A 25,737-nucleotide genomic window follows, 5' to 3' on the forward strand; every position below is an offset into this window, starting at 1 on the left:
AGAGAGAGAGAGAGAGAGAGAGAGAGAGAGAGAGAGAGAGAGAGAGAGAGAGAGAGAGGAGCTCTGGGGCCAGAGGCAGAGGACCTGGACTCAATTCCCACCTCTGCCAGTCACTGCCCATGTGTAAATGGGGTGGTACAGAGGGAGGATACAGTGGTGGACTCGGAGTCAGGAAGATGAGTTCAAATCTAGCATCAGACATTAGTGGGTAAGTCATTTAAGCTCTTCCTGCCTCAATACCTTATCTGTAAAATGGGCATAATGATAGCACCTGACCCACAGAGTTGTCAGGATCAAATGAGATGATATTTTTAAAGCACTTTGCAAATCTCAAAATGTTACCCAAACGCCTGTTATTGTTATCGGAACTTAAAATGAAACTATTCCCGGCGCTCCAGAGTTTACACCACTTTTCTTAGGCCCAGTTTTAAAGAAAGTCATGGAAATGGCCGTCATTGGGAGCAGAAAGCCCTGGGCGCAAGGCTTGGGCAGGAGAGCCGGCTAGAGGGTAAAGGCTTGGCCTGGCCGCTGTGCTGGTGGCGCTGGGGTTCCCATCTGTTTTCAAAGAGCACCAGCAGCCTCGCAGGGTGATGTTTTGACTTGGGCGTGAATTGGCTCGAAGCGAAGCAGAGCGGCCAGGGAGCGGCTTCACTCTCTCTCCCAGAGTCACCGAAGTCCAGTGATAAGACAGAAGTCAGGCCGGCTGGCCCAGGACGCAGAGGGTGGCTCGGACGTCTAACGGAGCTCTAAGCCCTCCACCAAACCTGCTCGAGCCTCTGGTGGAGCCGCTGGAACAAATCATTCTCATCTACCCCCCATTCGGCCAGGGGAATCCTCCCCGCGCTTGGGAGAGGCCGTGGGGATGTGCGGGAAGCTCGCACCCGCTTACTCTGTTCTCCCGGGTTCTAGTCAAAGGAACTGGCATTTGCTAGAATGATTCGGACTTAGCTGAACGCAGGCTGCTGAATCCTCAGCCGGGCTCCCTAGAGAGGGCGAGCTCTTCTCCCCGCGGGATTAGCCCAGAGAAGCAACAGGAAACACAAGAACAAGTCGGGATCCTCAGTGTGAAGCGCTGGAGAACCGCTCACAGCTCCATCTGGGTAAGCTGCGAAGTGCTTTAGCAAACCATCCCCAGCCTCGTAGTAAGTAGCCTCTACTGGCCAGGCCCTGGGGTGTGGGGGAGGGGGCGGGGGGTGACAAAGGCAAAATGGAAACTCTGCAGCGATTTAAAAATCTAGGCAGGGAAGACACTGTGTGCAAAGGCAGGTCTATGCGGGACGTGCTGGAGCGCAGGCTGGGCGAGGCCGTCTGGGAAGGCAGGAGGTGGTGTTGAGAGCTCGGAAGGAAGGTGGTGCCCCTAAGAGGCAGCGCTGAGGAGGGAGGAGCCAACCTGGCCAAAGAGTCCCCACGTGATGCCATGGATAAGGGCTGAAAAGAACAAAGTCACTACATGAGCCGGTCCTTGGCGAGGGGCTACAGAAGTAGGGACGGAAGGAAAGGGCGGCCTCCTGAGGGGGAGGTTCCAGTAAGAGGCCCCCACATCGCCCAAGCTGGCAGCTGAAAAGGGAGCCTTCTGGCAGCGGCAGCCATTATTCCGGTAGGTGTCTAACGATTGCTCCTGAGGGAGTTTTTCTTAGCTCTGCCTTCCTCCTCTGTTCTCCTCTCACTTCTTGGGTGGGAAGGGCAGCCCCCATTGGGACAGGAGAGCCAGGCAGGCGGGCTTCTAGACTCATTTCGCCAGCAGGCACTGGGCGCAGGCAAAAGCCAGCTTCTCATCAGCCCCACCCACTGTCTGTTCTTCTAACCCTATTTCACCGCTCTTTGTGGTCCAGCTAATACAGCCCTGGGCTGCCTCATCTGAGGAAGCCGCTATGATGAATACAATTCAAGGGTGTCACAAGAGCCTTCTCCGCAATGGGATTCCACTTCCGAAAGGGCCTTTCCCTTACCGGGAGCCTTTGGTGCCACCCAGCAAACCTGCCGTCGGTGGTGAAGAGTTTGGCTATTTCCATTCCACAGAGACTTTGGAAGTGTCCCCTTGTGAGCACAGAGCTCCGCACACAGGAAAGATGCCACGATGAAACGGGCAAAGGGCCAGCAGAGAGCCTCTGTGATACCTCAGAGGAAGGCAGAGGCAAATAGGAGAACCCGAAGGGCCCGTGAGCATAAAAAAGGAGTGCAAAGGCAGCGCGCTGGGGAGAGGCATCAAAGAGGTGGAGGATGGGGAGAAGTCCAATGTCAACAAGCCAATGTCACAGGGAAAGGCAGTTCAGTGCTAGGCTTGGGTGGGAGCCCATGTTTGGAGGTCGGATAGCACAGGACCCCTTCAGGGACTGACTGCCCCGTTGGGATCACTGGGCATCATGAAGAGAGAACCAAGGTTCCAGGATGGCCTCTGGCTCATCCAAAATGAGTAGTCTACTGTAGGGCAAAGGACTCGTGCCCCATCTTCCTACCTGACGATAAGACCAGCTTGGCAGCTGTGGGAAGGCTGGATTGAAAGGGAAAAAATGCAGAGCAATAAGAACCTGTACTGGAGATGCAGTGTAGTACTGTGATAAGGGCTGGCCTTGGAATAAGGACGAGTAAGGGGTTCGAAACCTGCCCCATAGAAGATTAACTATGCAAGTCATGGCTAGTCACACAACTGCTGTGAGCCTCAGTTTCCCTCTTTCTAAAATAAAGATGAAGATCACCCTTCTCTCACAGGTTATTCTAAGGAATAGATGAGCAAATGTATGGAGAGAGCTTTGCAAACGTTAAAGGGACAAAAGAATGTCGGGCTCTCTTGTTCTAGGAGGCTACAAACAGAATAGAAAGCCGTGGTTAGATATATCCAAAGATATTGGGGAGGGAGGAGGAAACGAACAGATTTGACAACTATTTCTATCTTCCTGGGATCAGATCACCCAGATCTAGATCCTTTCCAAACCTCAAACTGTGTTCATCTCGAATAGAGAAGCCGTCTCATCCAAAGACAAGATGCTGGGACAAGCAAGACAACAGCAGCAGCAAAGTGCCTTTGGGAACGACGGGCTCTACGAATGAAGTCATGCCAAACACCCCGAGATGCAGTGAGGGGTCCTTCCCATGTTTTCACCGCACTGAAGTGCTGATCCCTAGAAGCTGACTTCTTTAAGCCCCATAATTATGACTGTGTCACTTACAGGCTCTGGTGGGAGACTCAGAACGGAAATGAACATTGTCTTCTACTCTTTGAAGGCCTCTCTGTCCCTCAGTGAAGGAAGGAGGCGCTTCAATGGGCTTGGCCCCACTTGGAAGAGCCAGAATCAATGGAGGATTGATTTAAGAGGAACTTCTTAATAATGACAATTGTTTCAAAATTGAACGAACTGCCTTGGGGATGCTGGAATGGGGAGCCCCAGGAGCCTTCACTTGTGAAGGCTACACAAGTACTTGCTGGGGTTACTGTGGAGGGTTTTTTCCCCCCATCAGGCAAGTCAGACTTTTGTTGGCATTCAGTTGTTTCAGTCATGTCTGATTCTTCGTGACCCCATTTGGAATTTTCTTGGCAAAGATACCAGAGTGGTTGGCCATTTCCTTCTCTGGCTCATTTTACAGATGAGGAAACCGAGGCAAACAGGGTTAGATAGCTTGCCCTGGGTAATATAGTTAGTATGTGGGACCAGATCTGGACTCAGATCTCTTCCTGACTCCAAGTCTGGCATTCTATCCACAGCATCACCTAAATACCCCTAAAATCTCTCCTGAATCTAAGATTTCATTGTTCTATTATGGAGCTAGCTCTAGTACCTCAGATCCTAGTGGGTGGCAGCTCCAAGGGGATGTCTGAGGGCAGAGACACAAGGGCAACACCTACACTGAGGGAAGCTTGAAGAAAGGGAACCTCGAATCCCCTATCCATTTCACCTACTTCACCATTCTTCTGTCCTGAATAGGCAACATGTGTTGGCAGCTATGACATAGGACTTCCAAATCTTGAAGTCCTGGGTTCAAATCCTTCTGCCATTTACCAGTTGCAAGACCAGTGGCAAATCACTTAAATATCTCTCAGCTCTTGTTTCTATTTAGATATGAAGGGGAAGTATAGCCCCTCTCACAATCAATCAAGGAGAGTAAAATGCGTCTGTGTTCCTAGCACAGTGCCAGCCCTGGGAATAAAGGCAAAAATGAAGCCCTTTCTGCCCTCAAGGGGCTTATACTTACTAGAGCCTTATTTATTTTTAGTTTAAGCATTTATATCAGAAATGATCAAATGATATTTTTTATTTATTGTTTTATTGGCTGCCTAGACTTAAGAAAATGATAGAGAAAATCTTCATAATGCAGATTGAGTTGAAAGTGACTGCCACAGAGACTGATACATTGTAGCACAATTGAATGTAACTGACTTTGCTACTAGTAACAATGCAATGACCCAGGACAATCCTGAGGGACTCCGGAGAAAGAATGAATCCACATCCTGAGAAAGAACTGTGGGAGCAGAAAGGCAGAAGAAAAACAGGATTGATAGCGTGGTTTGATGGGGATAGGACTGGGGTTTTGACTTAAAGGATGGCTCTACTGCAAATAGGAATAGCATGGAAATAGGATTTGAACAATGATACATGCATAACCCAGTGGGAACTGCTTGTCAGCTCTGGGAGGGGGGAAGGAAGAGGGAGGGAATCGTGAAGCGTGTAACCATGGAGAAATATTCTAAATAAAATTTAAAAAAGAAAGTAAATGTCATACATGCATGTATCCATATGTATAATTGTACTTATATGTGTCTATGCGTGTATATACACCCATATCTATGTACTGGTTGTTAAATGCTTACAAGCCCATCACTTAGGTACTCATACAAGAGCCACACAAATCTAGAACAAGGCAATTGTTACCATGAAATTCAGTTAACTATTGCTACAAAACAACCTGGGGGCTAGAAAAGCTTTAGGCAGAGAAATGCTCTTTCCAGGGCAATAATTCTTTACCTTTCCTGGGTTATGTCCCACCCTGGCCACCTGGCAATGCCTATGGATCCTTCCTTTCTCAGAATAATGTTTTAAATGCACAAGACTGACTACAAAGGAAACACGTTACGTCCAGGTACACTGAAGTCTTGATGCTGCTGTCGATATGTCAATATCGAGATACTGACGTGGACGGACAATCGATCCCAATCCAGAGCACTGGGAGCCCCAGATGCAGAGCTTCTCGCCTCGAAGGCCCAATCTCAGAGTTGTGAGAGGTAGGTTCTTGGCCAAGCCTTGCTCCCACCTAGCCAGGAGTGTCAATCACATAAACTCCTCCTTACCTGCTGCTTGATTGCAGACATTTGAACTCCAGAGCTTGGTCCCATTCATGGAAAAGCCCCAGCACTGATCACAGTGCTTGGCATAGGGGCTGGAAGTGCTTTTTGATTGATTAAAGCTCTGGATCCCTGTTAAAAACAACAAATACCACTTGGAGGAATCAGATTTTGGAGATCAAAGGGAGGTGGGGAAAACATTGCATTTGGAATCAAAGAACCTATGTGGGACCTTAGAGAAGATACTTTGTTTCTCTGGGCCTCAGTTTCCTTAACTGTTAAATGAGGGATGAGACTAGATGGCCCCAACGTCCTTCCCATCACTAATGCTAAAATCTCAGTTCAACACCTATAATTTACAGATGGGGAAACTGAGGCCAAGACAATGAATTGGTTTGCCTGAGGCCACAGAGGAAGTGCTGATAGTTAGAAGTCAAGCCCTCATTCTCTGATTCCAGCACTTTTTCAGAACACTCTGGGCACCATATCATTCTATCTTTGGGGGTGGGGGGGAAACAAATGACTTTAGAACAGACTTTGACAGAAGAATGAGATCATAGTAGAGCAGCAACCGGGTATTTCAGAGCAGGTAGAGCCAGCTGTGTAGGAAGTGGGCAGAGCCAGAGAGAAAGAACTTGGAGCTAGAGTCGGAAGGTCAAACTTTGGCTGCTTCCAAATTACTGGAGAGGTCTGCTCCTACATTCCAAACCAAGGTCAAGTCTGTCTGTCTGTCTGTCTGTCTGTCTCTGTCTTTGTCTCTCACTCTTCTATTCATGTATGTTCACATACATGTAGCTATGTCTACAGGCACGTGTTACTGGACATAGATATTCCTGGCCACAGGTTGGGGGAGATGGTTGTTTTCAGTCTCTAACACTCATTTTTTTTAAACCCTTAACTTCTGTGTTTTGGCTCCTAGGTGGAAGAGTGGTAAGGGTGGGCCATGGGGGTCAAGTGACTTGCCCAGGGTCACACAGCTCTAACACTCATTTTTGAATAATGCTCCTGTAATGGGAAGGAAGAAGGCAGGGAAGATACCATCCCTAGAGAGCTGCAGCTTGCCTCTGGATGGGGCATGACAACAACACACTTGGATTTGTCTTCAAATATCTCAGCATGAGTGAGAATCCCTCGGGGGTTGGTGACTAATTGGAAAACATGCGAGGCAAACAACAAGCTTGCCACCTTTGCTCCAAGACCTCCCCAGACATCTGTAGGGGAGACAGCCTGGAGCCCCGGGTTTGTGGATAGAGCTACCCTTCCCTGGGGGCACCACAGTGGACAGGAGGGAATGGAACGGAGCTTCCCAGAGAAAGAAGCCTCCATCTCAAGAGGGTCTCCACCTCTGGGGCCCATCTCTGTGTCTGCTTGCAGGTGACAGCTCCGGAAAGGCAAGCAAGCAGTGGCGGGCCTGGGCATCTGGAGGCCTGGCCTTGTGCTTTTTCTCACTGGCGTCAATCTCTCCCGGTTGTTGGTCTCCAGATGTTGTCCTGCTGAAAACATCCAGATGCTCTGATGCAGGCGAAAGCCCCATATGTAAATGAAGCCTCCATTTGGCTAGAATTGAATTGGTAAAGAGAGGACAAAAGCAGGGGAGCCCATTTTCCTCTTGCCCTTTCCTCCTATGGCTGTCAAAAAATATTAGAAACGAAGAGACATCAACTCACATGAGCTATATGACAAGGATGCACCCAGTGGTCTAGCCAATGACACATCTCCAAAGTTTACTAGGATAAGCTCTGAAAACCCAGCGTGCATTGTTCTTTAAGAAGCATTTACAGGGGGGCAAAGAGCCAGGCCTGGAGACTGGAGGTCCTGGGTTCAAATTCAGCCTTAGACACTTCCAAGCCATGTGACCCTGGGCAAGTCCCTTCTCTTTTGCCTTGGAACAAACACAAAGTATCAATTCCAAAATGAGAAGGTAAGGATTTTAAAAAAATAGAATCATTCATGACTTGTCAGTAAGATGAGAAGAAAAATCCTGATATCTCTATTTAAAATTCAAGCAAATAGCAGGCAATCGGAGAATGGTCTGAACCTTGACAGGAGCAACTAACTATTGGACCCTAATTTTGATTATGGGGCAAAGATAGATCCCTAAGAAAGAAACTGACCATCTGCCTTTATTTAGAAGGAAGCTCAGCCTTCAAGGCTTTTTGAACAGACCACATATTTCCGCGGCTTGTTCTCCCTTTTCAGGCGTCTAGGCTTGGCCCAATGAGCGCCTCTGACTTGTCCCTTTAGGGGACTCTTGGCACAAGGCCAGAGTGGTTCCAGCCTGCTCCCGTCCAAGCTGCTTCAGGATCCTGCTGCACACATTTTCCTTTTCAAATTGCCATTCAGCTCAAAAAAAGAAGTGTTTCTCTGGGCATCATTCCTGGCACAGTGCTCTTCCGGTTCCTGCCACTCCTGTGTCAGGGGTGGAATGGTCCTCACCTGGAGGTTTTTCTTGTGCCATTTCTGTCCTCAAGCCTAGAGGATGACTAAAAACCTGCTGGATTCCATCACTATAGAATTGGGCCAAAATATGTAGGAGGGATACGCAAAGAAATCAAAAGAAATGGAAAAATCAACTGCTTAATAAGAAGAGGGACGCAGGGATGTGGTTGAAGGGAGAAATGAGAATTTTCTGAAAATAAATCAAGACTGACCAGACCAAGGCTTCCAGTTTCCTGGTACCATCTGCCCCGGGTTCAAATTTAATTTTCTTTCCTTTTTTTTTTTTTTTAACATTTTTTACAATGATGACATTTTGCTTATGATATGGGAGGTATCATGGTGCTAGAGAAAAGCTGTGATACATGAATAGGACTTGGAGGCAAATTCTGGCTCTCTTATTTCCTCCCTGTGTGACCAGGAGCAAGTAGCTTGACCTCCCTGGGTCTCAATTACACCAAGTATAAAAGGACTGCTATAGCAGGTTTCTAAGGTCCTTTCCCTAATCTTTATTGTGGGAGCCCCTTAAATGCCACTAAATTTCAGTTGGCATCTCCTCCTTCCTCATTCTGTCCCCATCCCTTTTTTTTGTGGGCTTATTCCTACCTCTAAATATCATGAAATTGGGCTTTGTTTCATTTTTTATTTTGGAAATCCACCTTCCCTTGGCCGTGCCCCAACTCTTGCCACACCTTCCCTAATGGATCAAGTAGATTTTCTGTTCCCTTCTTTTCACTTGACTGTCTGACTGATCCCAAGCAGAGCAAGAGTGCTCCAACACAGTCTCTAAAAGGCACAGAAAATATAAACATCTCTCCTTCGGACCTCTGAAATGCGCTCGGTTCTCCTACAGGCAAAAGCTCAACTATTCTTGCCTGCCCTCCTTGAGAGGGGAAAAGGAATGCTTGTTAAAACAAATAACGGATTTAACGAAAGATGGCAACCATGGAGGGCAGCTTGTGACAAGTCATTTCACATGCCCCGCTTGGGACAGAATGAAGATAACCTGGTTTGGTGAAATCCTGGAGAGCAAAAGATCCAAAGAGATCAGAATGAAAGATTCGAAGCAGTGAGAGTCTTCTAGGTACTGCTATTAGGATCCGGCAAGGAATAGCAGGCTTTTAAAATACCTTAAAGGCTTTTTTAAAAATCAGTGGATGAAGGGGGGGAGGAGGGTGAAGGGGAAAGTAAAAACATGAATCATGTAACCATGGAAAATTTTTCTAAAAAATAAAATTAAAAAACAAATCAGTGGATGCCAAAATAAATCTGTGGACACCATCATTTTGCTTTGATATCATTAATATTTTCATTATTCCTTTAGAAATATTGAGGACATTATATCAAAGCTTATTTGGGGGGTTGCTTTGTTTTGTTTTACATAGAAGATAAAAACCCCAACCAACCTCCTATATTAATTGGGAAAGCCAGGGACACTGAGTCATGGTTGACTACCGTCTCTTCTTCTACAAAGCAACCCTGCCTACCATCTCCAAACTGCACTGGCAACCTCTCTCTACAGATGAATATGAATTTCATCCCCAAATGCCCATTTACATGGCTAATACACCACAGAGACCTACCATAGAAGCATTCCCCTCCCTCCAAATTGATGACTCTGCACATTTATACTGAAGGAAAAGCTGCCCACACTGCGCCGACAAACCAGTGGCGAACTCTGCTGAATACTGAGAAATGAGAGAAGTCCCTAACCAGAATACATATCTACATGTATGAAGTTTTCTGTCTCTTCAGACATGTTCGGAGTGATTTTTCATGACTAATCACACATGAAATCACGCACTCTTCCCAAATGGTATTAGACGTGGGTCCCATTCTTGGACACTTAAGTGGATTTGGGTTCTCGAGCAGCCAGTTTATTCCATGTGACGAGTAAACAGAAATCGGCTTTCTGTGTCAAGCAGGAAGAGTAAAAAGAATTCTGTAAACGTGTGACGCAATTTCACATGTGCTGGATGGCGCGACACAAACTAATTTAAAGGTCTCGCTCCTCCAGATAATAGCAAATGGATATCTACAGGAATTCTCTGGGGAAGAGAGAGAGAGAGAGAACTGGGGAGCCCTGGGGCCGAGGTGCAGTCAATGGGCTGCTTTGGGATTTCTCACTGATTAAGTTACCGAACTTTATCTGTGAAATAACCAACTTGCTGCAATTCTGATCGCGTAACATGAGACAAAAATATGCTTCTTCGAGCTTTCTTCAGGGGCCTTTTAGAACTGTCAGACGACTCGCATTGGGGAAACGCCGAGTCTCTCCGTTGCTCGTGGCCTCTCTGGGGACACAATTTTTCTTCGAGGAGAACCCAGAAGGATCCAGCCATAGGCCAAAGCCGCTTTCCCCTTTGGAGAGAACTAACTCAGTTTTGAAGAAGTGACGTATTGAGTGAATAAGGGGCAAAAATATTCAGGCATCACACACACACACACACACACACACACACACACACACACACACACGGAAACACATGGAATCCTTTTTCTTTCAGAGTTTATCAGCTTTGGCTGTGCCAACCCTCCCCTGTCCAAATGGGGTCCAGGGCTCCCTTCTTGAGCATCCTGAGCCCCAGCTCCCCAAAGGCAGGAGAGAGAACCTCCTCGGCTGGGTTCTCAGCAGCTAACTAATCCTGGAGATCACACGACAAAGCCCAGGAGCGAAGCAGATGCGAGGGCTGGTTGAGGCCTCAATGCAGGCCTGAACTTCAGCTGATGAAAAACTTGGTCATAGTGACCAGGAAAGCAGGCCAGGCAGAAAGGGATTTTCGAAAGCCGTCCACACTGTGAGCACAGCCTGTAGGGCACTGGGATGAGAGCAGACTCGTTCTTCATTAGAAATGAACCTCGGAGTACCTCGCCTTCCCTATGGGTCTGGGCCTTTCCCATCCTCTGTTCTTGTCTTTTAACTGAGCCCAGAATGAGTCTGAAATGAAATGTGAAACAGCCTTCTCTGCACCAAGGTTTGCAGCCAGATTTGACAATAACCCAGAGAAAGCAGCCTGGGCACTGGAGGGCCTGGACGTTGTTTGGTATTTCTTTAAAAAATTGGGGGTGGGGGAGCAGCACTGAAAACTTCACTCCTATAACCAGGCCGGTCCTGCTCCAGTTCTGCCCTTCTTTCTCCCAGATAAGAGGTCTGATCTGAGCCCCATTCAGGATTGCAGAACCATCAAGTTGTTAGTTAGCATGTTTTAAGTTGTTACAGTATTCTGGGGGGGGGGGGAATTTAAGAGTGTGTGTGTGTGTGTGTGTGTGTGTGTGTGTGTGTGTGTGTGTGTGGTGGGGGTGGGGGGTGCTGCTGTGTCTACCAAACCTGGTAATGGGATGGAGTTAACGAAGATCTGAATTGTTCTGCTAACTTGGAAAATCCCATGCCTGACTGGTTTCCTAACCAGCTCCCAAGTTCCTTCTAGAACTCCCAAGCTTCCCTTCACTCTGGTTCTTGGCCTGAAAGTTGTTCTAAAATTCTCATTTCGTCTTCCACAGTCAGTGTGGAGGAAGGTGGTAGAGGGCACGTCTGTGCTTTAAAGGGAGGCTTCTCAGTCTTGTTCATGTCCTCCCCTCCTCTGTCAGCTCCTCAGAATTAGCTGCGTGTTAACGGTGTGCCATAGAATACAACAGGTGACAAAGAAATCGACTCCGTTGAAAAATAGTGACCCAAAAGATTTCTCAATCAGTTCTCCAAGCCCAAGTTCAGAACCTCTGAATTCAATCCTGGATCCTTTCTTAAATACAACGTGGCCATAACGGAAAAGTATCCCCCTGAGTATCTGGATTCATCTGACCATCTCCCTTTCACCAAGGAAGCCCCTGAAATTAGCAGAAGGCTTGTCTGTCTGTGTGTCTGTCCGTCGGTCCTCAACACCACACTCTCTGAAACCTGAGCATATGGGCAGCTGAGGCCCTCTAATAATCAGGAAACGTCTTCTAATGTTTTATGCACAGTCCCGGCAAAGGGCCACTTTTTCATATCCATCCCCCATGAGCTGGTCACACAAATCAAAAGCACGAGGCGAGCCAGTAAATTAGGAATTCCTTCTCCCCCCGCCCCAATCACTCACTCCCAGTTCATAAAAAGACTTTCTAATTGGGGAAGGCCGATGGTTTCCCATCCAGTCTTCCTTCTGCGTTCAATAAGTTTGTTTATTTTTTATTTCTCATAACCAAACCTCTATGACATGAGAACGATGCTTCACATCCAGGGACAGAAAAGGGCATCAACTGTCCTTTTAAGCACTTCCGATATCACAGCTAACCAAGCAGGCCTCCTTGGAACAGCTACGCAAATGAGCTGAGTACGAGGAGGACCCGATCATTCAGCCAAGGCTGGCCCTAACCTCCTCCTCGGGACTCAAGGTCCGACCCACGGAGGGAAAGGAACCATCTGTTGCCAAGACTCCTATTCGGCTCAACAGGGAGGACTGGGCTGGCAAAGGACTCCTGGAGCCCAGATGGAGGGAAGTCACGGCACCCATTTCCCAAATCCTATGCCTTCACCTAACTTTTGGGACGAATTAGATGATCATTAGTAGAAGAAATTGATATTAGACGAGTCTAGTGGGTTTAGGAGACTTTGGGTCTATTTAGACTCGAGATTTCTACCCTTCGGCAATCAGCGATTCGTCGATGTCGTCTTTCTCGATTGTGACAGCTATTTTGGGAAAGAAAACTGTGCAAAGTGGCTCTTTCTGGAAAAATCAAAGCCTGCCTGGGCTACAGTAGTTCTGCTTTCTCGGCAGGAAAATTCCTGGGCAAACACTGGAGTCGGACTGATAGATCAATCCGCTGCTTTGCTTCTTTCTCTCTGAAACTGCAGCTTATTCCTATTACCGCATAGTTTGGAGGGCACTCAAAAGTAATTGAAGCCAAGCAATTCACACTATTTATAGACTCTTTTTTTCAGAATCACCTGCTCTCCACTGATTATTTTAAGTACAGTTGTAAAGTTTGGATTTTTTAAGAGGCCCTTTGAAGACAGAGCAGATGTTGGTGTTGCTAATGATGCTGGAAGCAAAATGGGTTCAAGGCTGCAAAACTGTTTAATACACATCGAGTGACTGTGTGTTTTTCTATTAAACTTGGTTATTGTCGATTACTAATAAAAATACTTATGGAAGGCCATAGGCCATAAAAGTTTGCTTCGAGCCTCCACCAACACCGACCAAGCAACTGAAATCTGAGGCAATCTCTGGATTAGAGCATGGTATTTCCTGGGGTCCAGAGCAGTTTTTCTACTATCAAAATGGTAACAGGTTCAAATCATAGTGTTTGTAAACCTACATGCATGTAGATATGCACACACGTTCACATGTACGTATGTGTGTATGTGTACACACATTACTTCTAGCATGGAAAAACTTTGTGGAGGCTTATTGAGGTTCGTGAAGCATCAGACATCAATTATTTCCTCATTTGATCATCAGAATGACCACGGGAGAAAGGAGTCGTCATGTGCACACCTATGTGCACTCACACAGCTAGATATCCATCTGCGATCTCTCTAGCCAGACGTGTCCATCGTCTATATACAATTTCTATGGTTAGAATTAGCATAGGTGGATCAAATGTGGATAGACACAAAAATATCAGAAATGAGATTTCAGATCTCTGGGCTACGAGTGTGTGTGTGTGTGTGTGTGTGTGTGTGTGTGTCTTGTAACTAGATGCTGGTGAATTTCTGTTTGCCTGATTTTGACTAGGAATTCTCTACTTACTCTAGAAACATAAATACAGCAGGAATAAATGCCAAGTGCACACGCTCGAGTAAACGAGGACTGACTTCGGCCATGCCATTCTCTTTGCTAAAGTTTGCAAAGTAACATTAAGTGATTCATGTTTCACTTTTCAGCTAAACAGAGACTGTAGCAGGAAAAATGGGGAAGATCCCCCAGTTTCAACACTTCCCATTTGGTCCTTTATGTTATATACTCCTGGATCAAGCCCTTATGGGACCACGAAGAGAATAAGCTTTCAAAGTGGTATAGTAGGTCAGAGGCAGGGGAGGGGGGACTGATGCTACAGTAAGAATTAGGTTTAGAAGTTGAACTCAATCAAGATGAAAGAAAGAAAAGAAAGAAGGAGAGAGACAGAGAGAGAGGGAGAGAAAGAAAGAAAGAAGTGGGAGAAGGAGAGAGAGAGAGAGAGAGAGAGAGAGGGAGAGGGAAAGGGGGAGAGGAAGAGAGAGAGAGAAAGGGGAAGAGGAAGAGAGAGAGAGAGAAAGAAAGAGAAAGGGGGAGAGGAAGAGAGACAGAGAGAGAGGAGAGAGAGAGAGACCGAGAGACCGAGAGACCAAGAGAAAGAGAGAAGAGGAAGCTGAGGACAGTAAATAGTTATGGTTCCAGTTCGCATAGCGTTTTTCATGAGACCTTAACTGCCTCTGCTGCTAAAAATCGGGATGCTGTTTCCATTCAGTTAGCTGAAGATCCGTTAGGGTTATTCTATCCAAGTAAAAGATCACCAGAAATCCCAAGTGAACCTATCCTGGGTGATGACTAATTGGTATTTCCCACTCAAGCTATAACTCACTAATCGTATGGGCAGCAGCCGTCACAGCTTTTCTCTGTTTTGGTAGTACTGGAGTCAGGAGCTTCAGCGGGCAAGAATACACATTTGCAAGATTGTATTTTGCTATGCGGTGATTCTGGGCCAAAGATAAATATATACACTCCTGCTTAAAGGGGCCAGTTTTCTCCGGAAACTATTGCCAGGGATAATTTAATGGCATCTCCTCCCCATTCCCATCATTCTCCAATGAAAATAATTTGTGTGTAAAAGAAAGAGAAACATTAGCCCATTCGTTTAGGTAAGTAAACAAAAGAGCATTTCATCCAATCAATTACCCAGTTCCAGAAGTTCTGGTTTCTGAAGATGGGACCTAAAATGACATTCACTTTCCAATATTCCAGTGACTTCAAATGCTGGGTTCATATGAGACGGTTCAAAAATCATTCTATAAAGGCTAAATTTTGTATGTGGCTTCCCTTCCCCCACCCCAAGAGAATAAACATAATAGAAGGTTTGACTGATTTTGTTATTTGTCAGTGTTGTCAGAACATTACACTGAGCCGGGTTTGCCAGTACACCAGTAATGTATGAGAGAATTGGATATTTGTCCTTAGAGAAAGAAGCCCTGATTTGGGAAGGTGATACTCACGCTTGAGGTTGAAAAGAAGAAACTAGATTTTAAGGTTGCAGCAGGGTGATTTACACCCTCCTTTAGAAAGACTCCTGACGTGCATATTGTTGCCTAATACTGAAGACTATTTGGTTCCTATATAAAACTCTAAGCATAAAAGATCTCAAGCCCTTTAGACTTCAATCTAATTTCCATCGTTTTTAAGGGGGTTAACTATCAGTAAAATGGTTTGAGAAAATAAACTGCCAAATGCTTGGTAAGAAAACAAATAAACAAAGCACAACAGTCCTTAGACTCAAGAAGAAAACCAAGCTGCTAGCCTTGCTACTCAAAAGACTCCAAGAATTCTTCACCCAAAGCTCCTTTTCAAATGTTTGCCTCTGACTAGGGACTGCGAGCCTTTACAAAGACTTCTGAGATCCTTTCCCCGAGGCTTTCTTATCTGGCAGGTCAGATCTTCAGTATCTGTTCCCCCGGCTTCCCCATCCGAGGGACCCCAGTGCGGCAGACTTGGATTTTTGAGCCCCGGGTAACTAGGCATGTGGCAGCAACCCCCAGCTTTTGGACAAGTCCTCCTCTGCTTGTCCTCTGGGTTCCCACCACTTGGGAAACAACTGCCCCTCTTGTGGATGCGGGAATTCCAGACTCCAAAAATTATCCCCTTAATAGAAACTAAGAGCAGGAAGCGTTTTCCCTGGCACACAGTTAGATAGATAGATAGATAGGTATGTTGCCAACTATCCCATTCCACTGGGGGTAGGGCGGGACCGGCTACCTTTTGGAAATCCATAAAGGGTGCTCTTTAAATGTAGTTCCCTGCGCAAACTTCAGGCTCTGGCAATTGCCCCTTCTTCCCTACTCCTCAGGGATCCGCACAACCTACCCCCCTCCCCCCCCCCCATTTGGGAGCCCGGGTTCTTTAAAGCACCATTTCGTCAGAATCAGAGGCTTTTGTTTGGTTGTTGTTGTTTTGTTTTGTTTTGTTTTTTCCTCGTGAACTTTGCCAAGTTCTCCTGCACGGGTTCCAAAGATTGCACAACAATTTGGGGATTCGGTTAACTATAAGGAAAAGGGGAGGAAGGGCTGGTGGCCTCCGAGTGAGTCGGGAGCAGCCATACGAAGGGCCCCGCACTAGCGAGGGCTAGAGAGAAATTCTGCTCATCTAAACGCCCTCTTTAATTTAGTGCAAACCGAGCAACTGAGGGCAAGAGACCTTCCGTGCTCCAGAGGGCCGCCCCTAAGACCCGACCTCCAGATGCCTGCGAAGTCGCTGCATGTGTCTAGCTTGCTGAGGGCACTGTAAGGAGCCTTTCCGTACCATCCTAGATTCCGGGAAAGGCTCGGAGACCAAAGGAGCCCGTGGCCTTGGAGAGCCCGAGAAGTCCTACTATCTTTATTGGCTGCGAGTCCACCTGACTCTCAGCACTAGCCACATCATGTGTGCGCGTGTGTGCGTGTGTGTGTGTGTGTGTGTGACGTGACTGTCCGTCTGTGCATCTGTGACTGTCTCCCCGGGTGGCCATTCGTCTCTGAGTGGGTCGGAGAGTCTGTGCGCCCGTAGCCCGACGCACCTGAGAGTGTGCCGGCACCACGTCGGTCTCTAAGGTTGCTTGCCCGGCTGTCTATGGATGTGTCCGCCGGTGGACCCGGCTGGCCGTGGGTGCGGGTTTGTGCTGCGCCAGTCGCCCACCCCGGCGATGCCCGTCCAACACGATCGCCTTCCCTCAGCCCCTGGACGACCCCTTCCTTACCTGAGCTGTCGCTCTTCCTCTTCCCCGCCCTCTTCTCCGCATCTCCGGGGGACAGCGCCTGGCGGCCGTAGTCCCCTGGCGCGCAAGCCGCCCCCGTGGGAGTGCTGGCGCCCAAGCTGCCGGCCGAGGCGCACAAACCCGGGGCGCTGCCGCCCAGCTCCGGGCCGCCGCCGGCGTCGGGTTGCAAGCACAGGCTGTGGCGGGCGGCGGCGGGGGGCGAAGCCAGAGGAGGGAGATGCCAGCTTCCCTGCAGCGCCTGGTGCTGCGGCGGGGGCGGCGGCGGCGGCGGCGGGGGCGGGGGCGCCTGTGGGTGATGGTGGTGGTGATGGTGGTGGTGGTGGTGGCCACGCGGGTGGTGTTGGCTGGCGAACATGCCCTCCTCGTTGGCGTAGCCCGCGATTATACAAGACGAGGCTGACGGGGAGAGCTCGGGGTAGGACATGTGGTCCGAGCGCCCGTGAAGAGCCAGCGAGGACTGCGAGAAGGGGTGCAGGCCCTGCGCAGTGCCGTGCGGGCTGCGCAGGCAGCCGAAGAGCGGATGCTCCATAGCATGCGAGGCGCGGCTGCTGCCCGGCGGCGGGAGCTTGCGGACGGATGCCTCCACCTCCGCCGTCCTGGGTCAGCCAGCAGTGTACTCAGAGCCCCCGACCCCGGTCCGGCCGCGGGCTGCCCCGCTTGGTCCTGGCCTGCCCTGGCCTGCCCTGGCCGGCTGGGAAGGGCCAAGAGAAGCCTGGAGGCCCGAGTTCGGCTGCGCGTCTGTCGGTCCGGCCGGCCGCTGGCTGTGCCAACACCGGGGAGAAGCGAGAGAAAAAGAGGAAAGGAAGGAAGGGTCGTCCGGCCGCTCTGCAGTTGTCCGACGCTCCGATGTCAAGGGGAGGAGGAGGAGGAGGAGGAATAGGAGAAGGAGGGGGGAGGAGGAAGAGGAGGAGAAGGAGAAGGAAAAGGAGAAGGGGGAGGGGGAGGAGGAGGAGGAGGAAGAGGAGAAGAGGAGGATGAGGAAGAGGAGGAGAGAAGTGGAAGCCAAGAGAAGGTGGTCCCAGAGACTGCTGCCTGCCTGCCTGCCTGCCTGCGAAGGGAAACAGCTTCGGGAGGTTATAAATAGAGTGTAATGTGAGCTGGGGGCTGGCTTAGGAACCCCGCGCTGACCACATGCGGACTCCCTCCCAAACGGCCACTCCGCTCTTTGCCGGCTCCGCTCTTGCCGCCGCCCAGCTGGGGCTCTCGGGGCCCCTTTGCCCACAGCCCCCGACCCCAGGAAGCTCTTGGGTGGTGCACCTATCTGGGCCCTGCGGGAAAGGGCAGCTCTGGGTTTGCTAGACAGCCCCAGGGGAGCGGCCCTGCACATACACACTTACACATACACACACACTCACACAGGAGGAGCACACCCGCTCACGCCCACCCGCCCTAAGAGCCTGAGCGTCGGATCCCCGAGAAAAACTAGTCCGAAGTTCAGCTTTACGGAGCAACTTCGTTTCTGCTTATTTGTTACTTAGTTTGTTTGGAAACGTCGTTACCATCAGGCACATCTGCAAATAGGCGCAGCCGGGAGAAGCTGCGCGTTGGGACTCGGGCTGGGGCTGAAAACGGGGCAGTGCCCTCCCTCGGCAGGCTGAGCCAGAAGCCCGGGGAGATTCTGCCCCGGCCTGGGCCCCGGCTCCAGGCAGTCCGCTCCTCTCTCTGGGCTCTGTGGGGTGTGTAGTTGAAGGCGAGCAGGGCCGGAGCCCCAAGAGAAGTTGCAGGGTTGGCTGAACTTCCACTGGCGGAAATAGGTTCCTATCTCCTGGGGGAAAAAAGGATGAGGCTCCGGGTAGGAGTGGGAGGAAGCGAGCCCGGGGCGGAGCCAGCCAACCTCTGAACCCAAAGCACCAGCAGCCTCACCTGCAGTCCCAGGTGGCTGCTCCCCCAACGGGCTCTCACAAACCTCTCTTTGTCCGACCTCATTTCTTGATCATTTCCCTGAAAAGGGGAAGATGTTCTGCCATCCTCTAAAAGAATCCGAAATCAACTGGTCTTCGCTATAGAGAAGTGTTTATACTATCCCCAGATTCGGCTCAAAGGCTCAAGAGTGAGGGAAGGCTTCTCATTCCTAAACCCACCCTACCCTAGGAAAGAGAAGAGCACAGCCCCCAAGCTCAGAGCCCCCAAGCTCAGAGCCCCCAAGCTCAGAGCCCCCAAGCTCAGAGCCCCCAAGCTCCCCTCCCTCCCCTTCTCGAGTGCCTTCATCTATGGGGAGGCTTCAGATGCACTATTCTATCTGCCTTGTCCTTTTTTTTTTTCCCCCATTTTCCAATTTGAAAGGCCAAGGGATTCACCCAGCTTTGGAAATTTGTCTTTCAGGGAGTTGGATGGAATTTTCTTCCTACGGGGGGCGAAGGGAGGGGGAACTGGACTGACGCATTCACACAGCCAGGCCACTCTCTGGCCTACCACCACCGCTTCGGGGTGCTAACTTCCCATCTGGGGGCAAGGTCAGGGCTATGGATTCATAAAGGTCACAGACTAAGTGGGAAGAGTCTATAAGAAGCCAGTCAAGCCCGAGTCTGAACTGGACATCTCTGTCCCCAAATTGGTTCCTTCCCAAAGGCAGAGGATAAGAGCAGCTTCAGTAAACAGCGAGGGGGCCTCAGTATTTTCGTTGTCTCAAGTGTCCCTCCCGAATAGTGATGGACCTAGAATTTTTGAAGAAGAAAGAAGGAGCACCAAAACAGGGCGAATATGTGGCTTTCGTTAGGGATATCACTGACCATCCATAAGGAGGTTCCCAAACTTCAGGGTACCCCTACTTTCCCCATCCCTGATCTCCCTCACTCTTCTTTTTGTCCTTTTTGCCTTTTAAGCCCTGGGACAATTTGTGAACTGAGGATGGCCGCACACCCTTAGAGCCATGTGAAAGATAAAATTATTGTCCTTGTCTGGGGGGGGGGGGCGGGGGTGTAACCAGGAATTCTGTGCTTTGTGAGAGCTGTTTTCTTAAACGGAAATTGAGCCCTATTCTGAGGGAAATTAGTTTTGCAGACTTTGGTTTAAAAAAAAAAAAAAAAAAAAACCAAAACTTTTGTCCACCAGCTGCCTGCCTGCCTGCCTGCCTGCCCTGCTCTCTGGGGCAGTGTTGGTGAGAACAGGGAGCTGTAGACTGCCAGGGACCCCGACGGTAAGGCAGATGGGCCCTGACTCTAATCTGAGGGAGCCCCTTCCTCATCTTGGGACCCTCCACTTTCCCCAAGGCCTGGCAAAGGTTGAGGCGTGCCTGCCACTCCCTTCCGAGGAGACTAGGGGCCCTAGACTGGGCCCAGGGTGCAGGGAGAAGGGGAGGGGGGCGGTTCGGTTACCATCGGGGTGGAATATTTGTCTGATTTCTCCTTGTGTTTATGGTTTCAATATGGGCTCTTATATTAAACCTTAAAGTACAAAGGAAAGCGAGCTCACCAGGACTCTGGGCTTGGTTAGCCCCTCGCTCGGCGGTGGGGGGTGGGAGTGGGGGCGGTAGGAGAAAGGAATTGAGAGGCTGATCAAGAGAAAGTGGGGCACCCTTCCCCACCCCCCGAACGTCTCCAAGTTCATTAGGGAATCGGGACCTGTCTGCCGGGGCTCTTCCAGCCTGGGGAGACTGAGACCGATCTGCCGGGACCTGAGATCTGGGTTGAACTCTGGAGGTTCTGAGAAGAAAAAGACTTGCTTGGGTGCCCGAGGGGCTGCCGAACTAGTTGCTGGGGCGCTGGGAGGCGTTAGATCGGTTTGAGATCTATTTAGTCCCCTAGCACCGAGAGATGCCGGCCCCCCAAATTTCTCCTCCCGACTGCCCCGGGACTGGGCTGGCTTCTCTTTGGTCGGTCCCCTGGGTCAGATGTTAATGACTGACCTATGATAAGGTCCTGAAATTTCCAACCAACCTGCCCCCGTCAATCAGTCGTTAGAAACGGCTGGTGACGAGACTGAAAAGGAAAGAAAAAGAAGGGGGGAACCCCTGAATCCAGGGAAAGGAGAGGGAATATCGCCCAGCCGAAGATTCAAGGGGCGGGGGAGGGAGGCGGAGGGATATTCGGAGCCCCTTGCCCACCGGTGATTTAGCCTCATCTGAAAGCGAGCCGACTCTTACCCGAGAAATGTTCTGGGCTCCTTTTCACCAGTTACAGGAAACAACTCAAAATGAATTTCACTGTTGCCTACAGAAAAGGAAGGGGGGAAAAAATACACACACACACACACACACACACACACACACACATATACATGCATACATATATACACAAATCAATACGAGTATGGTTTATTTATTTATTTTTTTAATCTCACGTTTAAAAAGTAGTAAAACCTTTTGGTGTTTATCTCAAAAACTCCTATTAGGAGAAATCGTTCTATAAAATTTGTGGGTATTTTCTTAAACAATCGAGAATAGGATAGAGACGGGAGACCCTCTCCTTTTTCTTTTTCCTTTTCTCTATCAATTTCTCCATCAAAAGCAAAACAGGACAACGGAGTAACACCCCTTAGTCTAATCTAACCCATCCCTTTCAGTGACTGACAGTTGGGTTAAATTCTCGTTGAATTATGTCGACTTTTAAATGTTAGAAGCCTGCCTTTTTTCACTCCCATCCAGGGAGAGTGTTTCTGTAAGGTCACATTTAAAAAGAAGATTGTGTAATTTCTCTATAAATATCAATTGTAAAAAATACGTTGGATCCTCAGTTTCCTCATCTGTAGGATAGAGATGATGCTGGCATTTCCTACCTGAAAGAAATGTGTCCCGTAATCTTGGAAAGAGGGCTGTGGCAAATGGAGCTGCTACCATTGTAGCTTTTTTCGTGTATTAAATTCCCCTTAGGTCTGCACTTCCTTCACAAAATCATAAATGGAGATCACACACAAACAACTTTTTTCTTTATTTCTTTTTTCTTTATTTCTTTTTTTCTTTAACAAAGCTTCAAGAGCATCACCTGGCACATGGGATGTTTTGTTTATATGAGGATTTCAAGCTGCTGAACTTAAAAGAAAAAAAAAATGAATCCCAGGGATCAAAACCATGGCATAGCTTTTTCTTTAAAATAGTCAAGTGTTACAAACACACACCTCACATATACACTCAGCATTGCAACCCACCAAATTGAACCTCTAAGGCTTAGAGTCTAAGCAATTACAGAAAACAAAGGACTGAAAATGAATCAGAGGAAACCGCAGACACATAGAGCAATGATTTCTCCCTGTATTTTAAAACTAAGCGATCACTGGGGCAAATTTATTCCCTCTTCTTGAAGAATCTAAAAAATGTATAATTTATACTTTTATTTATTCTCTTAATGTTGCTAGTTTTCTATAATGCTAAAATCTGAAAAAATGAAACATTTAGAATTCCTTATCAAATGAATTAACATTATGAAGTCAATTTTCTAAAAGAAATGGAGAAAAGCACAACAGAATTTACCTGGATAGATTTATTTCCTTTGGAAACACATATGTATAAATATACATATATGCATACATTTTATAATTCTACATAACATGCTTAATACATAGATATACAACACACTCATCTATATATATAATGCTGACAATATCCTTCAATCAATGTGTGCTTATGTATGTGCATAGTATATGTATGTATATATTCCATATGCATGTGCACATGTATATTTCCAGGAAAAATTAAGTATCTACCAGGCAAAATTGATTATAACTTTTAACAGTGCCAATATGGGTATAAATTTTAAATAGATTTCTAGATTATTGAAGAAGAGGAGCTTAATTCAGACCCCTGAAATAATGTTCTCTTTGTTTTAAAATATAGAAGGAGAAATAGCTCTTTCTCTCTCTCTTTCTCTCTCTCTATCTCTCTCTCTCTCTCTCTCTGCCTCTCTCTCTCCTCCTCCTATATATGTCTTATATGTTAATATAACTAAATTGAAATCTAAATATTTCAGAGGGGAGAGACAATCTGCTTCCCTTTAGAACTCTCCAGGGAATCACATTTCTTTCCTTGTCTTTGTTTTCCTGAACAGAAGAATTTTAAAGAATCAAAACCAGCCATCATCCCAATGTTAAAAATGTGATTTACAGGAAAATATATTTCTCACAGCTAAGAAACAGTCACACAACCCACAGCATCCATAGAAGATCAATGTTTTTGACCTTATTTTTTCCTCGTTTCCATTGTCCTGCACCTTCCCAGTTTATAGGCAAAATAGAATTTCAATGCCCCCACCTGGTTAGTATTTAATCAGAACTCACTGGCCACCTGGAAACAGATCAACAAATGACTCATATGTGAATAAACTCTGGATGTACATATTCAGACATTACTTTTGAAAAACAAAACAAAACAAAAACAAACAAAAAAACCTTCCTCTTTAATTCCCAGAGCTAGCCAGCCTACATCTAGAAGGACCATTTCTGAAGGAAATTGGGGTTGGATTTTAATGAATCCACTCAATGTTTCTTGAATTTCTTCAGCAAAAGATACTCTCTGTTCTAGGCATAAAATGCATATCATTTGCTACTCAGATAAAATGACAAAATAAAATAGACCAAAATTCAACCTCCTTCAAAGGTAAACAAAACAAATAAACACACATACACACACACACACAATCAATCAATCGATCAATCAATCAAACCAGAACCTCACAAGAGAGACAATGGAGCAGGCAAGGCTTGTTTATTTGTAAAAATAATAACTTGGGAATACCGTTTCAGGATTCTAACAATTACAAACACCCTAGGCTTGAATCCCTTCTTGGGGAGCTTTGATGCTGCTCTCATTAGCACCCTCTCTGGATGTTTTAAGCCTCCAAGTTAGTTTGCCCTTTCCCTTTCTGCTCACCTGCTCTCAAGTGGGAGTCCCAGCGACCCTCATATATCATGGGCCGTTTCAGCTGAGAGGGACTTTACAAATCATCTCATCTGACCCCCTTGGCTGTCTCACCCAGGACACAATTTATGAAGCCTCCACTCAGTCATTCGAATTCACTCCACATGCTATCATTATAAGGAAGGGCTTCATTAAAAATCCTGGGAGCTGTTTCAGTTTTTACAGTTTGTGTCAGACTCCTCAATCAACAGATAGTTATATATTTATTCCTTGTTTTCAGGAGTCACTCAGGGCCCCTCTAGCAGAGTCACTCTCTTAGATGTCTCCAGCCTGAAAAGATTCAGTTACATATTAGACAATATTACATACATATTCTGTCTATTCTAAAGAAAAGTGGAAAATTCTTGTCTCCTGCTGCTTAAAGCTGCCCTCTGCTTTTTTTTAAATGGTTGTCAAATCCACACAAATTCATAAATCTCACAGAAAACTTGGCCTGGGATGAAACCGGACCTTGGCGCTATAGGTAAGGTGGCCGTGCATAGTCTTTGGGTTTAGGTTTTCTAACTTCCCAAGACAGAAGTCCCTGAAAAAGACTCAGGGAGATGACGTTGGCAATGAGAGGGGTTATTCTTTTGCCTTTAGGCTTTTTTACACTTCATCAGTTTTCAGCGAGTTTTATTCTGAAAGTACCTATTTTTATTAAATTTGCCTGTGAGCCTGAACTCCCTGAAGAGCCCTGGGTGTTTGCAGTCCCTCCTCTGGCCCCTCCAATATGTAGTTGGTTACATGCTGTCATTTATATAATTCCAATGGAGGGAAGAAAAATCCAGGCACCTTTGATGTCAAAGACTTTAGTTTACAGCAAGAACAAAACGTGAGATGGTGGCATGTTCAGCATAATTGGAAGTTAAGGCTAAGATCTCACAGATCAAAATAAAGTCATTTTTAGAGATTTCATAAAGCACTTGTGATTGACTTGGTTTTATTGTTCCAAGGGCTAGAGAGCAGCCCACCAGGACCCGCGTCCCTCACCCATTCCTGCTAGTCAAATGAAATAGTGTGTGCAAAGTGCTTTGAAAACCTTACAGCCCAAATAAATGTCAGCTATTATTAGCAATGAGTAAACAGCCTGCCTGCTTCTCCCTGAGTTAAGATCATAGATTTGGAACAAGAAGGGATATGAGAGGGCAAGTAGTCCAAACCCTTCATTTTACAGATGAGGAAACTGAGGACCACTGGAGTCAAATGACTCATCTAAGGTCACATGAGTAAGAAGAGGCAGAGCTGTATACAAAATCAGGGTCTTTCCCATCCTGTCACACTGCCTTTGGAAATCATTTGAGTGACAGAAGAAAAATTAATTAGGAAATGAAGAAAGGGGCAGACGATCAAACAAATAAAAGAAGAAGGATGCTTAGGTGACATGCAACATGATAGAAGTATATGAGGCCAAAAGAAATAGAAAACAAGCTACATTTTAACAGAAGATGATTCTATCCAAAGTCATAAAACGAGGGCAACGGGGTAAGATGACTCCAGGCATGTGTTTAATTCAAATAGAATTTCTTTTAAAGTAGCTGATGATGAAAATGGCCTTTTAAACAGACGGCTAGCATTTTTTCAATTACAGAAATGATACTTACCCTTTTCATATAAGACAACAAAGGAAAGCATACTACCTTCAAGAGAAAGGGTTGAATCAACCTAAAGCTTTATCAGTGTGGTTTAAGAGAGTCTTTGGTATTTGTAGGTGGAGAACATGGGTTCAAATCTCTGCTCTGCTCTTTACAAATATAACAGTAAGCAAGTCAAGCATCCTCTCGGGGCCTCTTTCCTCATCTTTAATTAAGGAAGCTGGACTGCATCATCTCTAAAATTTCTGCCAGCTCTAAATCTGGGATCCTCTGAAGGCAGGTTAGGTGCAAGGGATGCAAGAAACATAAGACAAGGACACCTGATCTCAGAGAGCTTAGATTCTCCTGGAGAAGATGTTTTCACAATGAAGGAAAAACAAGGCCATTGGAGGAGGAAGACGAGTGGGAGGAGAAGAGACCAAGGCTTTAGGGAGAGCCTCTTTAGAGGAATCTTGGGAAGACGAGACTGAGAAATGAGTGCCAATGTTACTAGAGGAAGGGCTGCTCATATTGAAAAATCGAATTGGTCTCAGATTCAGCAACATTCTAAAGTTCATTTTGAACTCAGGACCAGTCATATATGGTGTAATCTGAGGGAAAATGAAATAGCACTACCACCACCTCTCCATTCCTTCATTTCTTTCTTCCACAGGCCTGTCCTGGAACCTGAAATTCTAACCAATCTA

General features: G+C 47.1%; 1 protein-coding gene across 1 annotated transcript; it reads right to left on the minus strand.

Annotated features, from left to right (window-relative positions):
- Positions 1-1,729: 1,729 nt before the first annotated feature.
- Positions 1,730-17,177, minus strand: MEOX2 (mesenchyme homeobox 2). The gene is made up of 6 exons (XM_044678848.1): positions 16,613-17,177; positions 5,282-5,407; positions 5,068-5,185; positions 3,168-3,274; positions 1,950-2,117; positions 1,730-1,869 (listed from the first exon to the last, which is right to left on the minus strand). The coding sequence occupies exons 1-6, from the start codon at positions 17,157-17,159 to the stop codon at positions 1,730-1,732; spliced, it is 1,206 nt and encodes a 401-aa protein (XP_044534783.1). The 5' UTR covers positions 17,160-17,177.
- Between the last annotated feature and the right edge of the window lie 8,560 nt (positions 17,178-25,737).

This window comes from Gracilinanus agilis, chromosome 5 (genome assembly GCF_016433145.1).
Source record: "Gracilinanus agilis isolate LMUSP501 chromosome 5, AgileGrace, whole genome shotgun sequence".
NCBI classification, from domain to species: domain Eukaryota; kingdom Metazoa; phylum Chordata; class Mammalia; order Didelphimorphia; family Didelphidae; genus Gracilinanus; species Gracilinanus agilis.